The 14,165-nt window shown below is 43.4% G+C and overlaps 1 protein-coding gene across 2 annotated transcripts in view; it reads right to left on the bottom strand.

Annotated features, from left to right (window-relative positions):
- Positions 1 to 14,165, bottom strand: part of LOC109901149 (cyclin-dependent kinase 14) — a 201,904-nt gene that overhangs the window by 42,167 nt on the left and 145,572 nt on the right. For both annotated transcript variants that reach the window (XM_031787508.1, XM_031787514.1), the window contains 2 exons: positions 9,853 to 9,992; positions 4,359 to 4,506 (listed from right to left, as the gene is read on the bottom strand). In XM_031787508.1, coding sequence (XP_031643368.1) covers positions 4,388 to 4,506; positions 9,853 to 9,992 — 259 coding nt within the window. In that variant the 3' untranslated portion in view covers positions 4,359 to 4,387. The remainder of the gene's footprint in view (positions 1 to 4,358; positions 4,507 to 9,852; positions 9,993 to 14,165) is intronic.

Here is a 14,165-nt window from a genome sequence, read left to right as displayed (position 1 = left end):
CGAGAGAGAGAGAGAGAGAGAGGAGAGAGAGAGAGAGAGAGATGGGTTGTGAAACTGATGGCTAATGAGAGTTCTAGAGCTGTAAGATAGAGAGGAAACAAGGGGGAGAGGAGAGGGGAGCAGAGGAGAGGAGATTGGATGTTTTACAGTGAGGTATGATGGGGCACAGAATGTGGATTAACAGAAAGAGAAATACGGTTGACTGACATTAAAATGTAACAAACCAAGTGATTTTACAGGTTAAGAAAATGATTTTACAAGAGAAAAGAAAGAAATGTTTGAATGAGTAATTAATGTACCAACTACTAAGACAATACCCTATTAAAATCATTCAGACATTCAGCACATATCATTTTGCTATCTACAGTATATTGTATATAGGCCTAAATGAAGGAGATGAGGTGGTAGTGATTCAGAGCTTAGTAAGAATCAGTCAAATCACAAGCTCCACACTGCACCACCAAACTGTGTCACACAGAGAGAAAACTTCCAACCACCCTTTTACTCTCCACTTCAACACTTGGAAGGCTGACTGTTCTCAGGTCCAAAGACTGTTCCCAGCTCAGCTCAGACCACCATGAAAGACGGCAGGAAGGAAGGGTGAAAGATTTAACAGAAGGAAATGGGGCCTTTAAAAAACACATCCACACACTGGTGACTCATGCACCATCTACAGGGAATGACCGAGCCAATTCATAATACACTCCTGAGGAATGTATTACAATCTCTATTCACACTGCATATTAGTTTACAAAGAGAGGGAGGTGGAGCGAGAGAAGGAGAAAAAAAGGGCGAGAGAGAGGAGAGAATCAAAACAAAGAAGGGAGAGTCTGCCAAATGGGACACGGCCAGTGGAATGAGGGATTGGTGTTGAGTAGAAACACTGAGAGGAGAGCAATGCGAGGTTATTTGACAGAAAGCTCTCCATTCCTGAAGGCAGTACCTCAGGTGATCCATCTATCCCTCCCTCTCTTCATTCCTTCCTTTCTCCCTCCCCCGGGCACACAGCAGGGGACAGCTTTAAAGCAGTTTGTCTTCCCTCTGAAAACTTTCTACCAGGTCATTCTGTGAACCCCAAAAACACTGTCAAAGCACAAACACCAGTTGTTGTCTCTGTACGATACCGTATATACTGTATGTGAACCATATAAATACAATGGTGTGTCACATGCGCCGAATACAACCTTACTGTGAAATGGTTACTTACAACCCCTTTTTAACCAACAATGCAGAAGAAAAAGAAGAAAATATTTGCACAAAAAAAAAGCCGATAGTTATAGTTAGTTAGTTATAGGTAGTCATTGATTAACGGTTTAGCAGTCTAGTTGCTAGTCGGTAGCAGCTGTTAAGGAGACGTTTCGACCTAGACTTGGTGCTCCGGTACCGCTTGCAGTAGTTCATGACTAGGGTGGCTGGAGTCTTTGACAATTGAAATGGTATAGAAAATGCATAATGCTACACTAAATTACAGAGCTTTTACTGTTGGCTCTAGTTGATGGTGATGTTGATGCTGGTTAAAGGAAATAGGACAGGAAGCCAAAACATATATGACAGACTGCTGGTCGAGGTGTGTGTGTGTGTGTGTGTATGGCATATGCAAAGACTCAAGTAACACAATGCTGAGGTATGGAGGCCCTCAGGCAGGTGGCCACTGAGCAGGCATGGCTAAATGTTGTGTGTGTGTGTCTGTGTGAGTGTGTGCGGATGCATGTGTGTGTGAGCCACATAAACAGCTGCCTGGCTGCTCTACATAGTGGACAGACACTATAGCTTCGGCACGCTTGTCGGTCTTATCTTCAAAGTGACATAGTGACGCTGAGGGCCCATAGTGTCCTCTTCTTGACCCAGAGCTGTGTTCTCTGTCTGTCTGACTCTCACATGTCTGTCTGTCTGTCCGGCTGCTGACAGGTACTGCTACAGTCTGCATCCCAATACCTTTCCCATCGCCTCTCTGCACAGACGTGAAAACAGAGCTAAAAGCAACGTCGTGGAGGCCTATGCAGCGCTCGTTTTCACCAGTCATTCTCTGTGACACCAGGAAAGGAGATGAGGAAAGGAGATGAGGAGAGGCGCTGACTGTAGACTATTACCTCTGAGCCAATGGAACGGTGCAATATGAAACTTGAAATTGAAAACGGACGTTTGCGAGGCTGATTGCAAGAAGTCCAAACTCAATGGAAGTCAACCAAAAGGTGGTCGAAAATAACTTCAAAGTGAACATCATGGTCATCGTGAGGATCGATGGTTCAGAGAGAGCCATTGCAAAGGCAAGGTACAATGTTGCATCAGCCATTCCCCTGAATAATGCACACTCATGAATAAACATACAGTATGCAGTATACTTCTATAACTGTCCATGTGCAGCCTGTCTCTCTCTCTCTCCCCCTTTCAAACAACACACAAGCCTATCATGTATGTCTCTATTTATTTGCTTGCTCCCTCTCTTTCTAAATCAAATCAAATTGTATTGGCCGCGTACATATATTAAATAAAGGAATTAAGAAATATAGAAACATTATAGCGAGCAATGTCAGAGTCCGGAATATAAATATATATGTATATGATGGTGTGTATAGACATTATGGACAGTATATGAATATAAAAGGTGTGTACAGCAGTAGTTATGAGCCTTGACTAGAATACAGTATATACATATGAAGTGGGTCAAAGAGTATGGAAACATTATTAAAGTGACCAGTGTTCAATGACTCTACTCTTGTTACCCCCTCTTCACCACCCCACCTTCAACCATCTTGTCTTCCTCTCTTTTCCCCTCACTATCTCTCTCTATATCTCCCTCTCTCCTTCTCTCTGTCTCTCTCTTCAGTCAGAACATTGTACTGCAACTGTGTGTCTGAGGTGTGTCAGTCTCTCTGGTCTTGGTTCAGTTCTATAACAGACAGGTAGTGGGCTGTGTGAAAGCAGCCATCTAGACAGCACAAAGACTGTCTACTGGGAATTAACCTCTCGGAAGAATACACCCTCTCCGTCTGCCTCTCTGCCTCTCTGCCTCTCTGCCTCTCTGCCTCTCTGCCTCTCTGCCTCTCTGCCTGCCTGCCTGCCTGCCTGCCTGCCTGCCTGCCTGTCTGTCTGTCTGTCTGTCTGTCTGTCTGTCTGTCTCTCTGTCTCTCTGTCTCTCTGTCTGTCTGCCTGCCTGCCTGTCTGGCTGCACTACCTCTTATAAATAATACAACACTTCCCCCAGGTCCTCGTAGACTCTTCTATCCTCCACACCACATTCTCCCCTCCTCCTCCTCCTCCTCCTCCTCCTCCTCCTCCTCCTCTTTTCACCTTTCAGAAATCTTCACTAGAATACCAGACATTCATGTATTTCTGTGTGTGTGTTTGAAAGTGTGTGTGTGTGTGCGTGCGTGTGCATGTGAGCGTGTGTGTGCATGTGGATTAGTCTGCGATCACTGGGGCTCTGTCAGTCTGTCAGGCAGTGGGATGGGCAGGGACAAAGAGGATCATTTCAATAAGAATACTTCAGCTGAGAGGACAGAGCTCTCCCAGTGGGGTGACTTCCACTCTCAGCTCTTACACACACACAAACATGAACGCACACACACACATACACACACACACATTCACGCGCACACATACACTGTAGGAGGATTTGGGATGAAATGATGGTGTGAAATAGAGGGAAGAGGAGAGGAGATCGATACATAGTCCAGTTTGGTTTATGTACCCTATGGCCCTATGTGTGTGTCTGTGTGTGTGTGTATGTGTGTGTATGAGTAGGTGTGTGGTTGTCATCCTCTCCAGTCAGTGTTCACCCCAACGAGCCTCATCCCTAAACCCATGCACCTGTCCCTGCACCTGTCTGTCTGTAACTGCAGGTATAATCCTGTGAGTGGGGCCCTGGTGTGGCCCTCAAGTTTGGCCCTGGCCCCTTCACCATCATTATCCCCTCCGTCTGGCCCCCAGATCTCTCATTACATGCAAATACAGCGTCTTTATGTCCCTGCTGAACAGGACCCCCTCCTTCCCCAGTCAGAGCTGAAGATAACCCACCAGCCATTACACAGGACCCCCTGCTACACTTTACTATACCATATCATGACCACTTCAGCTTTAGGATCCTTTGAGGGCTGTTGCTGGTCAGAAGGCAGCTGTTTTTTGTTGGTGGTATGTGGCAGTGTATGTGTGTGTGTATATATGTTCATGTGTGTGTGTATGCGTGTGCGTGTATGTGTGTATTTATGCATGTGTGTGTGTGTGTGTGTGTATTTATGCATGTGTGTGTGTGTGTGTATATATGTTCATGTATGTGTGTATGCATGTGTGTGTATGTGTGTATTTATGCATGTGTGTGTGTGTGTGTGTGTGTGTGTGTGGTGTGTGTGTGTACATACCTGGCTAGCTGTGGGGCAGTCTGCCCCGGTCAGTGTTTGCTGCTGGACGGTCCTTTAGCATGGCTGGAGATGGTCCTGGTACACACCTGTATACTGTCACCTGACTCCACCTGCAGCTTGACATTTGGTACCGTGAAGATAGTAGCCACTGGGGTAGGAGAGAGAGAGAGAGAGAGAGAGAGAGAGAGAGAGAGAGAGAGAGAGAGAGAGAGAGAGAGAGAGAGAGAGAGAGTAAGAAAAGTGAGTGAGTGAGAAAGAAAGAAAGAGAGACAAAAAGAGTGAGGGAGTAAGAGTGAGAGAATGAGATGTATCAGTCATTAAAGCCAACCTCATAGTGTCCTCTTAGAGTCAAAGGATTACAGATTGAGCCAAAATGCTGTGAAGTGATAAGAGTTTCTCTCTTTAAGGCTTTTTCGAGAGTTTCAGAACACACTATCAATGAACTGAGTTATAAGAACACCACTCTCTCTCACATCCTTTATTTCCTTTCCGTGAGGAGATATCAGAGGCCGTACTACTGCGAGATATCCGAGTCAGTGATATTGAAAGATATCAGTCTGTAATACTGCGAGATATCAGAGTCCGTAATACTGCGTGATATCAGAGTCCGTAATTCTGAAAGATATCAGAGTCCGTAATACTGCGTGATATCAGAGTCCGTAATACTGCGTGATATCAGAGTCTGTAATACTGCATGATATCAGAGTCCGTAATTCTGAAAGATATCAGAGTCCGTAATACTGCGTGATATCAGAGTCTGTAATACTAAGAGATATCAGAGTCTGTAATACTAAGAGATATCAGTCTGTAATACTGTGAGATATCAGAGTCTGTAATACTAAGAGATATCAGTCTGTAATACTAAGAGATATCAGAGTCTGTAATACTAAGAGATATCAGTCTGTAATACTGTGAGATATCAGTCTGTAATACTGTGAGATATCAGAGTCTGTAATACTAAGAGATATCAGAGTCTGTAATACTAAGAGATATCAGTCTGTAATACTGTGAGATATCAGAGTCTGTAATACTGTGAGATATCAGAGTCTGTAATACTAAGAGATATCAGTCTGTAATACTAAGAGATATCAGTCTGTAATACTAAGAGATATCAGAGTCTGTAATACTGTGAGATATCAGAGTCTGTAATACTAAGAGATATCAGTCTGTAATACTAAGAGATATCAGAGTCTGTAATACTAAGAGATATCAGTCTGTAATACTAAGAGATATCAGTCTGTAATACTAAGAGATATCAGTCTGTAATACTAAGAGATATCAGTCTGTAATACTGTGAGATATCAGAGTCTGTAATACTGTGAGATATCAGAGTCTGTAATACTAAGAGATATCAGTCTGTAATACTAAGAGATATCAGTCTGTAATACTGTGAGATATCAGAGTCTGTAATACTAAGAGATATCAGTCTGTAATACTAAGAGATATCAGTCTGTAATACTGTGAGATATCAGAGTCTGTAATACTAAGAGATATCAGAGTCTGTAATACCAAGAGATATCAGTCTGTAATACTGTGAGATATCAGAGTCTGTAATACTAAGAGATATCAGAGTCTGTAATACTAAGAGATATCAGAGTCTGTAATACTGTGAGATATCAGAGTCTGTAATACTGTGAGATATCTGTAATACTAAGAGATATCAGAGTCTGTAATACTAAGAGATATCAGAGGCTGTAATACTAAGAGATATCAGAGTCTGTAATACTGTGAGATATCAGAGTCTGTAATACTGTGAGATATCAGAGTCTGTAATACTAAGAGATATCAGTCTGTAATACTAAGAGATATCAGTCTGTAATACTGTGAGATATCAGTCTGTAATACTAAGAGATATCAGTCTGTAATACTAAGAGATATCAGTCTGTAATACTAAGAGATATCAGTCTGTAATACTAAGAGATATCAGTCTGTAATACTAAGAGATATCAGTCTGTAATACTAAGAGATATCAGTCTGTAATACTGTGAGATATCAGAGTCTGTAATACTAAGAGATATCAGTCTGTAATACTAAGAGATATCAGTCTGTAATACTGTGAGATATCAGTCTGTAATACTAAGAGATATCAGTCTGTAATACTGTGAGATATCAGAGTCTGTAATACTAAGAGATATCAGAGTCTGTAATACTAAGAGTAATCAGTCTGTAATACTGTGAGATATCAGAGTCTGTAATACTAAGAGATATCAGAGTCTGTAATACTAAGAGATATCAGAGTCTGTAATACTAAGAGATATCAGAGTCTGTAATACTGTGAGATATCAGAGTCTGTAATACTAAGAGATATCAGTCTGTAATACTAAGAGATATCAGTCTGTAATACTAAGATATCAGAGTCTGTAATACTAAGAGATATCAGTCTGTAATACTAAGAGATATCAGAGTCTGTAATACTAAGAGATATCAGTCTGTAATACTGTGAAGGTCGAGTCAAGGACATTATTATTGTACACTACTTCTGTCTCAGATTCCCACAGTGTTTCTGTTAAATGTCACAATCACAATCCAATTCACACACACACACACACACACACACACACACACACACACACACACACACACACACACACACACACACACACACACACACACACACACACACACACACACACACACACACACACACCCTACGGGACTGGGTGGTCTATTATGCCTGCTGTAATTCTTCCATTGTTCATAATAAATCTGTCTAGCTATTGTCTCTATAATTCCCAACACATTAGACAACGGAGTGCATTTGTGGCAGAATAAACCATGTTCTCCTTCAGTCCCTAGCCAGATAACAATAATAAAGATTCAGCTTTAATGTTGAACATGCTGTGTGTGTGTGTGTTATGTGTGTGTATAAAGTATATGTGTTGTGCGCGTGTATTTGTGTGTGTGTGTGTGTGTGCTATGTTTCTTTCTTCATTATCTGTGGTGTTGTAATAAATGTAAAGCTCATGTTAGTTAGTGTTAGAGTGCTGACAGTCAGGTTTAACTCCCAGTGGTATGATGGGCTGGGGCATTTCCCATCAGTCTCTATTCTCCTGCTGCCTGTCTACCTGCTGCACAAAACAACATCACCATGTTTCACTAGCAGACTAACACCCAGGATAACAATGATCCCTTTATTTAACTTCTCTTATTCATTCTCTTCAGAGTCATTTCTCCTCTGCTTCCCCTCCTCCACCACCATTTGTTATTCTCTCTCACCGTCCCTCCCTCCCTGCTGCTACAGTGTTGATCCGCCAAGGACTTCATTTATACAATATAACAGTTTTCATTTGACTATATTCTTCCTCAATCAAAAGCTTGGCTCTTTGTGTTAGTGTGTTTGTGTATGTGTGTGTGTGTATGTGTGTGTGTGAGAGAGAGCGTGCAATCATGCATGCATGTGCGTGTGTGCATATGCGTGTGTGTGTGTGTGTGTGTGTGTGTAACAGCACAAAGAGAGCCACCATCTCTCCCAGCCCGGTGACCGCCGCAGAGCTCCTGCTTCTCCTAACAGAACAACCTACTGTGGCCTGCTGATAACAGGATTAATAGAGATCAATCAATCCTCATCTGGGGAATTTAAAATGAGAATGATTCTCATATTAAAATGACCAGCCTGTGGGTGGGTTGTCTCTGGCAGGCGGTCCCAATGCAGCTCCTATGAAGCTATCTGAACAGGCTTTGGGCTTTGACACTGATGATGAGTGGGGTGAACGGATAGGATTGGCTCAGTATGTATCTGTGTTTGTAGTCTAATAATATGGGTGGTATGTCCTCTCTGAATGACACAGTTGAATGTCCTGTTCTGATTCGATGGCAACTGAACTGTCATGTAGGATGCCAGGTTGGGTATTGCGATTGGAAAATTATAAATGTTTTTAAAGAAAAAATGCTTAGGGTCATATATAAACATGCTTAATTGCCCATTATAATGGCTACCATGGCTAGAAGAAGAGACCTCAGTGAGGAGGAGCAGAGGGGGTTTAAAGGGTGTGTGTGTGTGTGTGTGTGTGTGTGTGTGTGTGTGTGTGTGTGTGTGTGTGTGTGTGTGTGTGTGTGTGTGTGTGTGTGTGTGTGTGTGTGTGTGTGTGTGTGTGTGTGTGTGTGTGTGTGTTTGTTTGTGTGTGTGTCTCAGCCACCAGATTTCAACCCAATTGAACACTTATGGGAAATTCCGGAGAGGCGCCTGAAACAGCATTTTCCACCACCATCAAAAACGTAGTGGAAGAATGATGAGGCATCCCTCCAATAGTTCCAGACACTTGTAGAATCTATGCCAAGGTGCATTGAAGCTGTTCTGATGGCTTGTGGTGGTCCAACGGCCTATTAAGACACTATGTTGGTGTTTCCTTTATTTTGGTATATACAGTATATGTACATACAGGTATGTGATAACTGCCTCCTTGAAGTCTTGTTTCAAATCTTGGCTGAAGCTAAAGAAGCACATGGCTGACCAGATCAACATAATTCATATTAATACAATACTTTCATAAACAACTTTATGTTGCAAAGCATTGAGCAGAGTAGACGTATTCTCACTCCCCGTATTCTCATAGACTCTTAATGTAAGAGAGAAGGGGGAAGAGATATGGAGAAATGCATAGAAAGAGGGAGGAAGACCATTGCATTGGAATGGTGTAGGGATGCAGATAAACAAAGAGAGAGAGAGACAGAGACACAGAGAGAGAGACAGACAGACAAAGAGAGCGAGACAGTGAGAGAGATACAGACAGAGAAAGATACAGACAGAGAGAGAGAGAGAGAGAGAGACATTTTTGTTGTTTTTCACTTTATATATTCACTTTGTATGTTGTCTACCTCACTTGCTTTGGCAATGTTAACACATGTTTCCCATGCCAATAAAGCCCTTGAATTGAATTGAATTGAATTGACAGAGAGAGACAGAGAGAGACAGAGACAGAGAGAGACAGAGATAGAGAGACAGAGAGACAGAGACAGAGGGAGAAAGAGAGAGTAAGAGAGAGAGAGAGAGAGAGAGAGACAGAGACAGAGACAGAGGGAGAAAGAGAGAGTAAGAGAGAGAGAGAGAGAGAGAGAGAGAGACAGAGGGAGAAAGAGAGAGTAAGAGAGAGAGAGAGAGAGAGAGAGAGAGACAGAGACAGAGTAAGAGAGAGAGAGAGAGAGAGAGAGAGAGACAGAGACAGAGGGAGAAAGAGAGAGTAAGAGAGAGAGAGAGACAGAGACAGAGGGAGAGAGAGACAGAGACAGAGAGAGAGGGAGAGAGAGACAGAGAGAGAGAGAGAGAGAGAGAGAGAGAGAGACAGAGAGAGACAGAGAGAGAGAGACAGAGAGAGAGACAGAGAGAGACAGAGAGAGAGAGACAGAGAGAGAGAGAGACAGAGAGAGAGAGAGAGAGAGAGAGAGAGAGAGAGACAGAGACAGAGAGAGAGACAGAGAGACAGAGAGAGAGAAAATAAAGCTAAATAAAGAGAAATAGAGAGAGAGAGATCCAGTATCTTAGAAAAGGTATACATACTGTCTGAGATCTCCCAGAGCCGTGGAGGAAGGTGGCTGAAGTACTCATGCTGGAGAGCTGCCTGAGCAGACAGACGGTTCTTTGGGAAGCATTGGAGGAACCTAGAGGCTAACTCCTCAGCATGGTCCACATAGCCCAACCTACAGGGAAGACAGACAGACAGTTAGCATGGTTCACAACCTACATAACAGAAACAGGGCAGAAGGTAAACTAGTGGTTAGAGTGTTGGGTCAGTAACCGAAAGATTGCTTGTTTAAATCCCCTAGGCGACAAGGTGAAACATCTGTCGATGTGCCCTTGAGCAAAGCACTGAAACTTAATTGCTCCAGGGTTACCATTGACAATGGCTGGCCCTGGTGTCTCAGGGGGAATTTCCAATTCACACATAAAGTTGAAGTTTAAAATACACCTTAGCAAAATACATTTAAACTCAGTTTCCACATTTCCTGACATTTAATCCTAGTAAGAATTCCCTGTCATAGGTTAGTTGGAATCACCACTTTATTTTAAGAATGTGAAATGTCAGAATAATAGTAGAGAGAATTATTTTTTTCAGCTTTTATTTCTTTCATCACATTCCCAGTGGGTCAGAAGTTTACATACACTCAATTAGTATTTGGTAGCATTGCATTTAAATCGTTTAACTTAGGTCAAAAGTTTCGGGTAGCCTTCCACAAGCTTCCCACAATAAGATGGGTGAATTTTGGCCCATTCCTACTGACAGAGCTGGAGTAACTGAGTCAGGTTTGTAGGCATCCATGCTTGCACACTTTTTCAGAACTTTTTCAGTTCTGCCCTCAAATGTTCTATAGGATTGAGGTCAGGGCTTTGTGATGGCCACTCCAATACCGTGACTTTGTTGTCCTTAAGCCATTTTGCCACAACTTTGGAAGTATGCTTGGGGTCATTGTCCATTTGGAAGACCGATTTGCGACCAAGCTTTAACTTCCTCACTGATGTCTTGAGATGTTGCTTCAAAATATCCACATAATTTTCCGTCCTCATAATGCCATCTATTTTGTGAAGTGCACCAGTCTCTCCTGCAGCAAAGCACCCCCACAACATGATGCTGCCACCTCCTTGCTTCACGATTGTGATGGTGTTCTTCGGCATTGCAAGCCTCCCCTTTTTTTCTCCAAAGAGAACGATGGTCATTATGACCAAACAGTTCTGTTTTTGTTTCATCAGACCAGAGGACATTCCTCCAAAAAGTACAATATTTGTCCCCATGTGCAGTTGCAAACCATAGTCTGGCTTTTTTATGGCGGTTTTGGAGCAGTGGCTTCTTCCTTGTTGAGCGGCCTTTCAAGTAACGTCGATATAGGACTTGTTTTTACTGTGGATATACATATTTTTGTACCTGTTTCCTCCAGCAGCTTCACAAGGTCCTTTGCTGTTGTTCTGAGATTCATTTGCACTTTTTGCACCAAAGTATGTTTATCTCTAGGAGACAGAACAGGTCTCCTTCCTGAGCGGTATGACGGCTGCGTGGTCCCATGGTGTTTATACTTGCGTACTATTGTTTGTACAGATGAACGTGGTACGTTCAGGCATTTGGAAATTGCTCCCAAGGATGAACCAGACTTGTGGAGGTCTACTATTTTTTTCTGAGGTTTTGGTTGATTTCTTTTGATTTTCCCATGATGTCAAGAAAAGAGGCACTGAGTTTGAAGGTATGCCTTTAAATACATCCACAGGTACACCTCCAATTGACTCCAATATGTCAATTAGCCTATCAGAAGCTTCTAAAGCCATGACATCAATTTTTGGAATTGTTTAAAGGCAGTCAACTTAGTGAATGCAAACTTCTGACCCACTGGAATTGTGATACAGTGAAATAATCTGTCTGTAAACAATTGTTAAAAACATTACTTGTGTCATGCACAAAGTAGATGTCCTAACCGACTTGCCAAAGCTATAGTTTCTTAACAAGATATTTGTGGAGTGGTTCAAAAACAAGTTTTAATGACTCCAACCTAAGTGCATGTAAACTTCCGACTTCAACTGTATAATACACACTTGTAAATATAAGCACCCGCTACATTCTCCTTCTGATTAGAAAGACAACAGACTATTAGCATGGTGGACACACCCTCCATACACACGACGTCCTCTCCCTGGCATGCCCGTGACACAGGCCCCGTGACACAGGCCCCGTGACACAGGCCGACCCGGACACATGACAAATGAAAGACTTCATCAGAGAGGGTGAAGACAGAGGTTCTCAACTCTCTGTAGCTTTCATCGACCTGCTCCTGTGTGTGTGCATGTGCGTTTGACGCGTGTTCATACGGGGAGGCTCTGAACTCCTGAACCCGCCTACCATCCAGCACCAAAGAGGAAGCAGAAACAGAAAACATAACAAAGTAACCAAGTCAGTAATTAGGCCTGCAGTCCATTAAATAAACATGATGTTATTCCTCCCTCTGCCGGAGCTACCGAGCTGTGTGTGTGTGTGCGTGTGTGTGTGTGTGTACAGTGTGTGTGTGTGTGTGTACAGTGTGTGTGTGTGTACATTATGGGTGTGTGTGTGTGTGTGAGAGAGAGAGAGAGAGAGAGAGAGAGAGAGAGAGAGAGAGAGAGAGAGAGAGAGAGAGAGAGAGAGGGAGAAACATAACTTTTGAGGCTTACCGGTGGGGTAATGCAGGGGGTATAATGATTACAACAGGTCACTGTGTGATTGATCTACAACATACTGTATTATCAGAAAGTGTAGTGTGCGTTTACAAGCCAGGTTTTAGCATGACAGAAAACGGTACAAAATCCCATCAGGCATTGCTAATTTGACCTGATAAAAGGTGTCTAAGCAACAGCAGAGCCAGAAACAAAGGAACAAACAGGTATCACTGACTGGGTGAACTTCACCTCCATATAAAAGCCTTAGAAAACAAAGGGCTTGTGTTGCTGATATCGGTGTGCATTCCTGCCTGCTAATGCTGTCAGCTAGCCTGAGCGGGAAGATTCCCTCTTCTAGCTAGCTTGGTGAGATGCTACGAGTAAACAAGCACACATCTGTGATCGATATCTCCTCCGACAATCAAACATCCCGGGTCGACGGGACGTTCACAGTGGAAAGAAGCATTCCATCTTCAGAGAGAGACGCCTTTTAATGTCGTCATGTTTCTCCATGAGGAAACCACAGCCGGGACCTGGGAGGGCAGAAAGCATGAGTACATGTGTGTGTGTCTGCGAGAGTGTATGTATGTGTTTGTGTGTGTGTGTGTGTGTGTGTGACTACAAGCAGTAACACCTGCTCCTATTGTTGGCCTTCCCCCACCACTATGCCATGGTTATAACTAAGGCACGGCAACACCGCAGGACCTTTCAACAGCACCCAACACGGCTAGCAACCAAACAGTATTTTGGAACAAGTCTTTGTGGCTGTGTCAAAACATATCTCCCTACAAGACCCACCAGCAGTCCAGGAGAGCTGCTTGCCTTTCAGCATGTGTGAGTCATTGTGGATGAGGGTACTATTGCACAAAGAGATATGTGAGAGCAGAACGGATCTACACACTGACAAGCTCTGTCTGGCATGCAACCCCACCGTCAGCCGAGCTACTTTCAAAGACTCTGCTGGCTAATAAAGTGCTGAACACAGGGTTATATGGGTTATACAAGCTGTACTGAACATACAGTCAATGTAAACAGAGGGGTAGTCTTACCATTACAAAAACACACAAGCACTTCCGAAACTGTTAAACTGAGGAATGCCAGCATGCCGTGTGCTCTGACCCTTACATGTTATTTGCATGCGATGCCTGTGAATGTCTGATCTGATCCAACAAACCAAAGAAGGAGAAAACTACCCCAGCTATCCATGTCAGAGTAGTAGGGAGGTGGGTACGGGGCAGAGGGAGAGGGAGAGGGGGAGAGATAGGAGGAGGGAGAGAAAGAGAGAGAGAGCGTGTGAGAGAGAGGGAGAGCTCTCAGTGCAAAGAGAAGAAAGAGAGAGAGGAATTAGGAGGGGGAGAGAGAGAGAGACAGAGAGAGAGTAAGGAATTGGGAGGGGGGGAGAGAGAGAGAGAGAGAGAGAGAGAGAGAGAGAGAGAGAGAGAGGAATTAGGAGAGAGAGGTAGAGAGAGAGATGAATTAGGAGGGAGAGAGAGAGGGAGAGAGAGAGAGAGAGGGAGAGAGAGAGGGAGAGAGAGAGGAATTAGGAGGGAGAGAGAGGGAGAAGGATGCATGTGTTCATATCAACTTCATCAGGACCTGGCACGGTATAAAAGGAGGGGGAAGAAGCAGCGGTCGTTAACATTCCTCCCAGTTTCTTTCTTCACATATTTATTTCCTCATAGACTGGCTGGGGTCCA

The sequence above is a fragment of the Oncorhynchus kisutch genome, linkage group LG2, assembly GCF_002021735.2.
Source record: "Oncorhynchus kisutch isolate 150728-3 linkage group LG2, Okis_V2, whole genome shotgun sequence".
Classification (NCBI taxonomy): Eukaryota; Metazoa; Chordata; class Actinopteri; order Salmoniformes; family Salmonidae; genus Oncorhynchus; species Oncorhynchus kisutch.
Note: the sequence above shows the minus strand (reverse complement) of the source record. Positions and strands in the feature narration are given on the sequence as shown.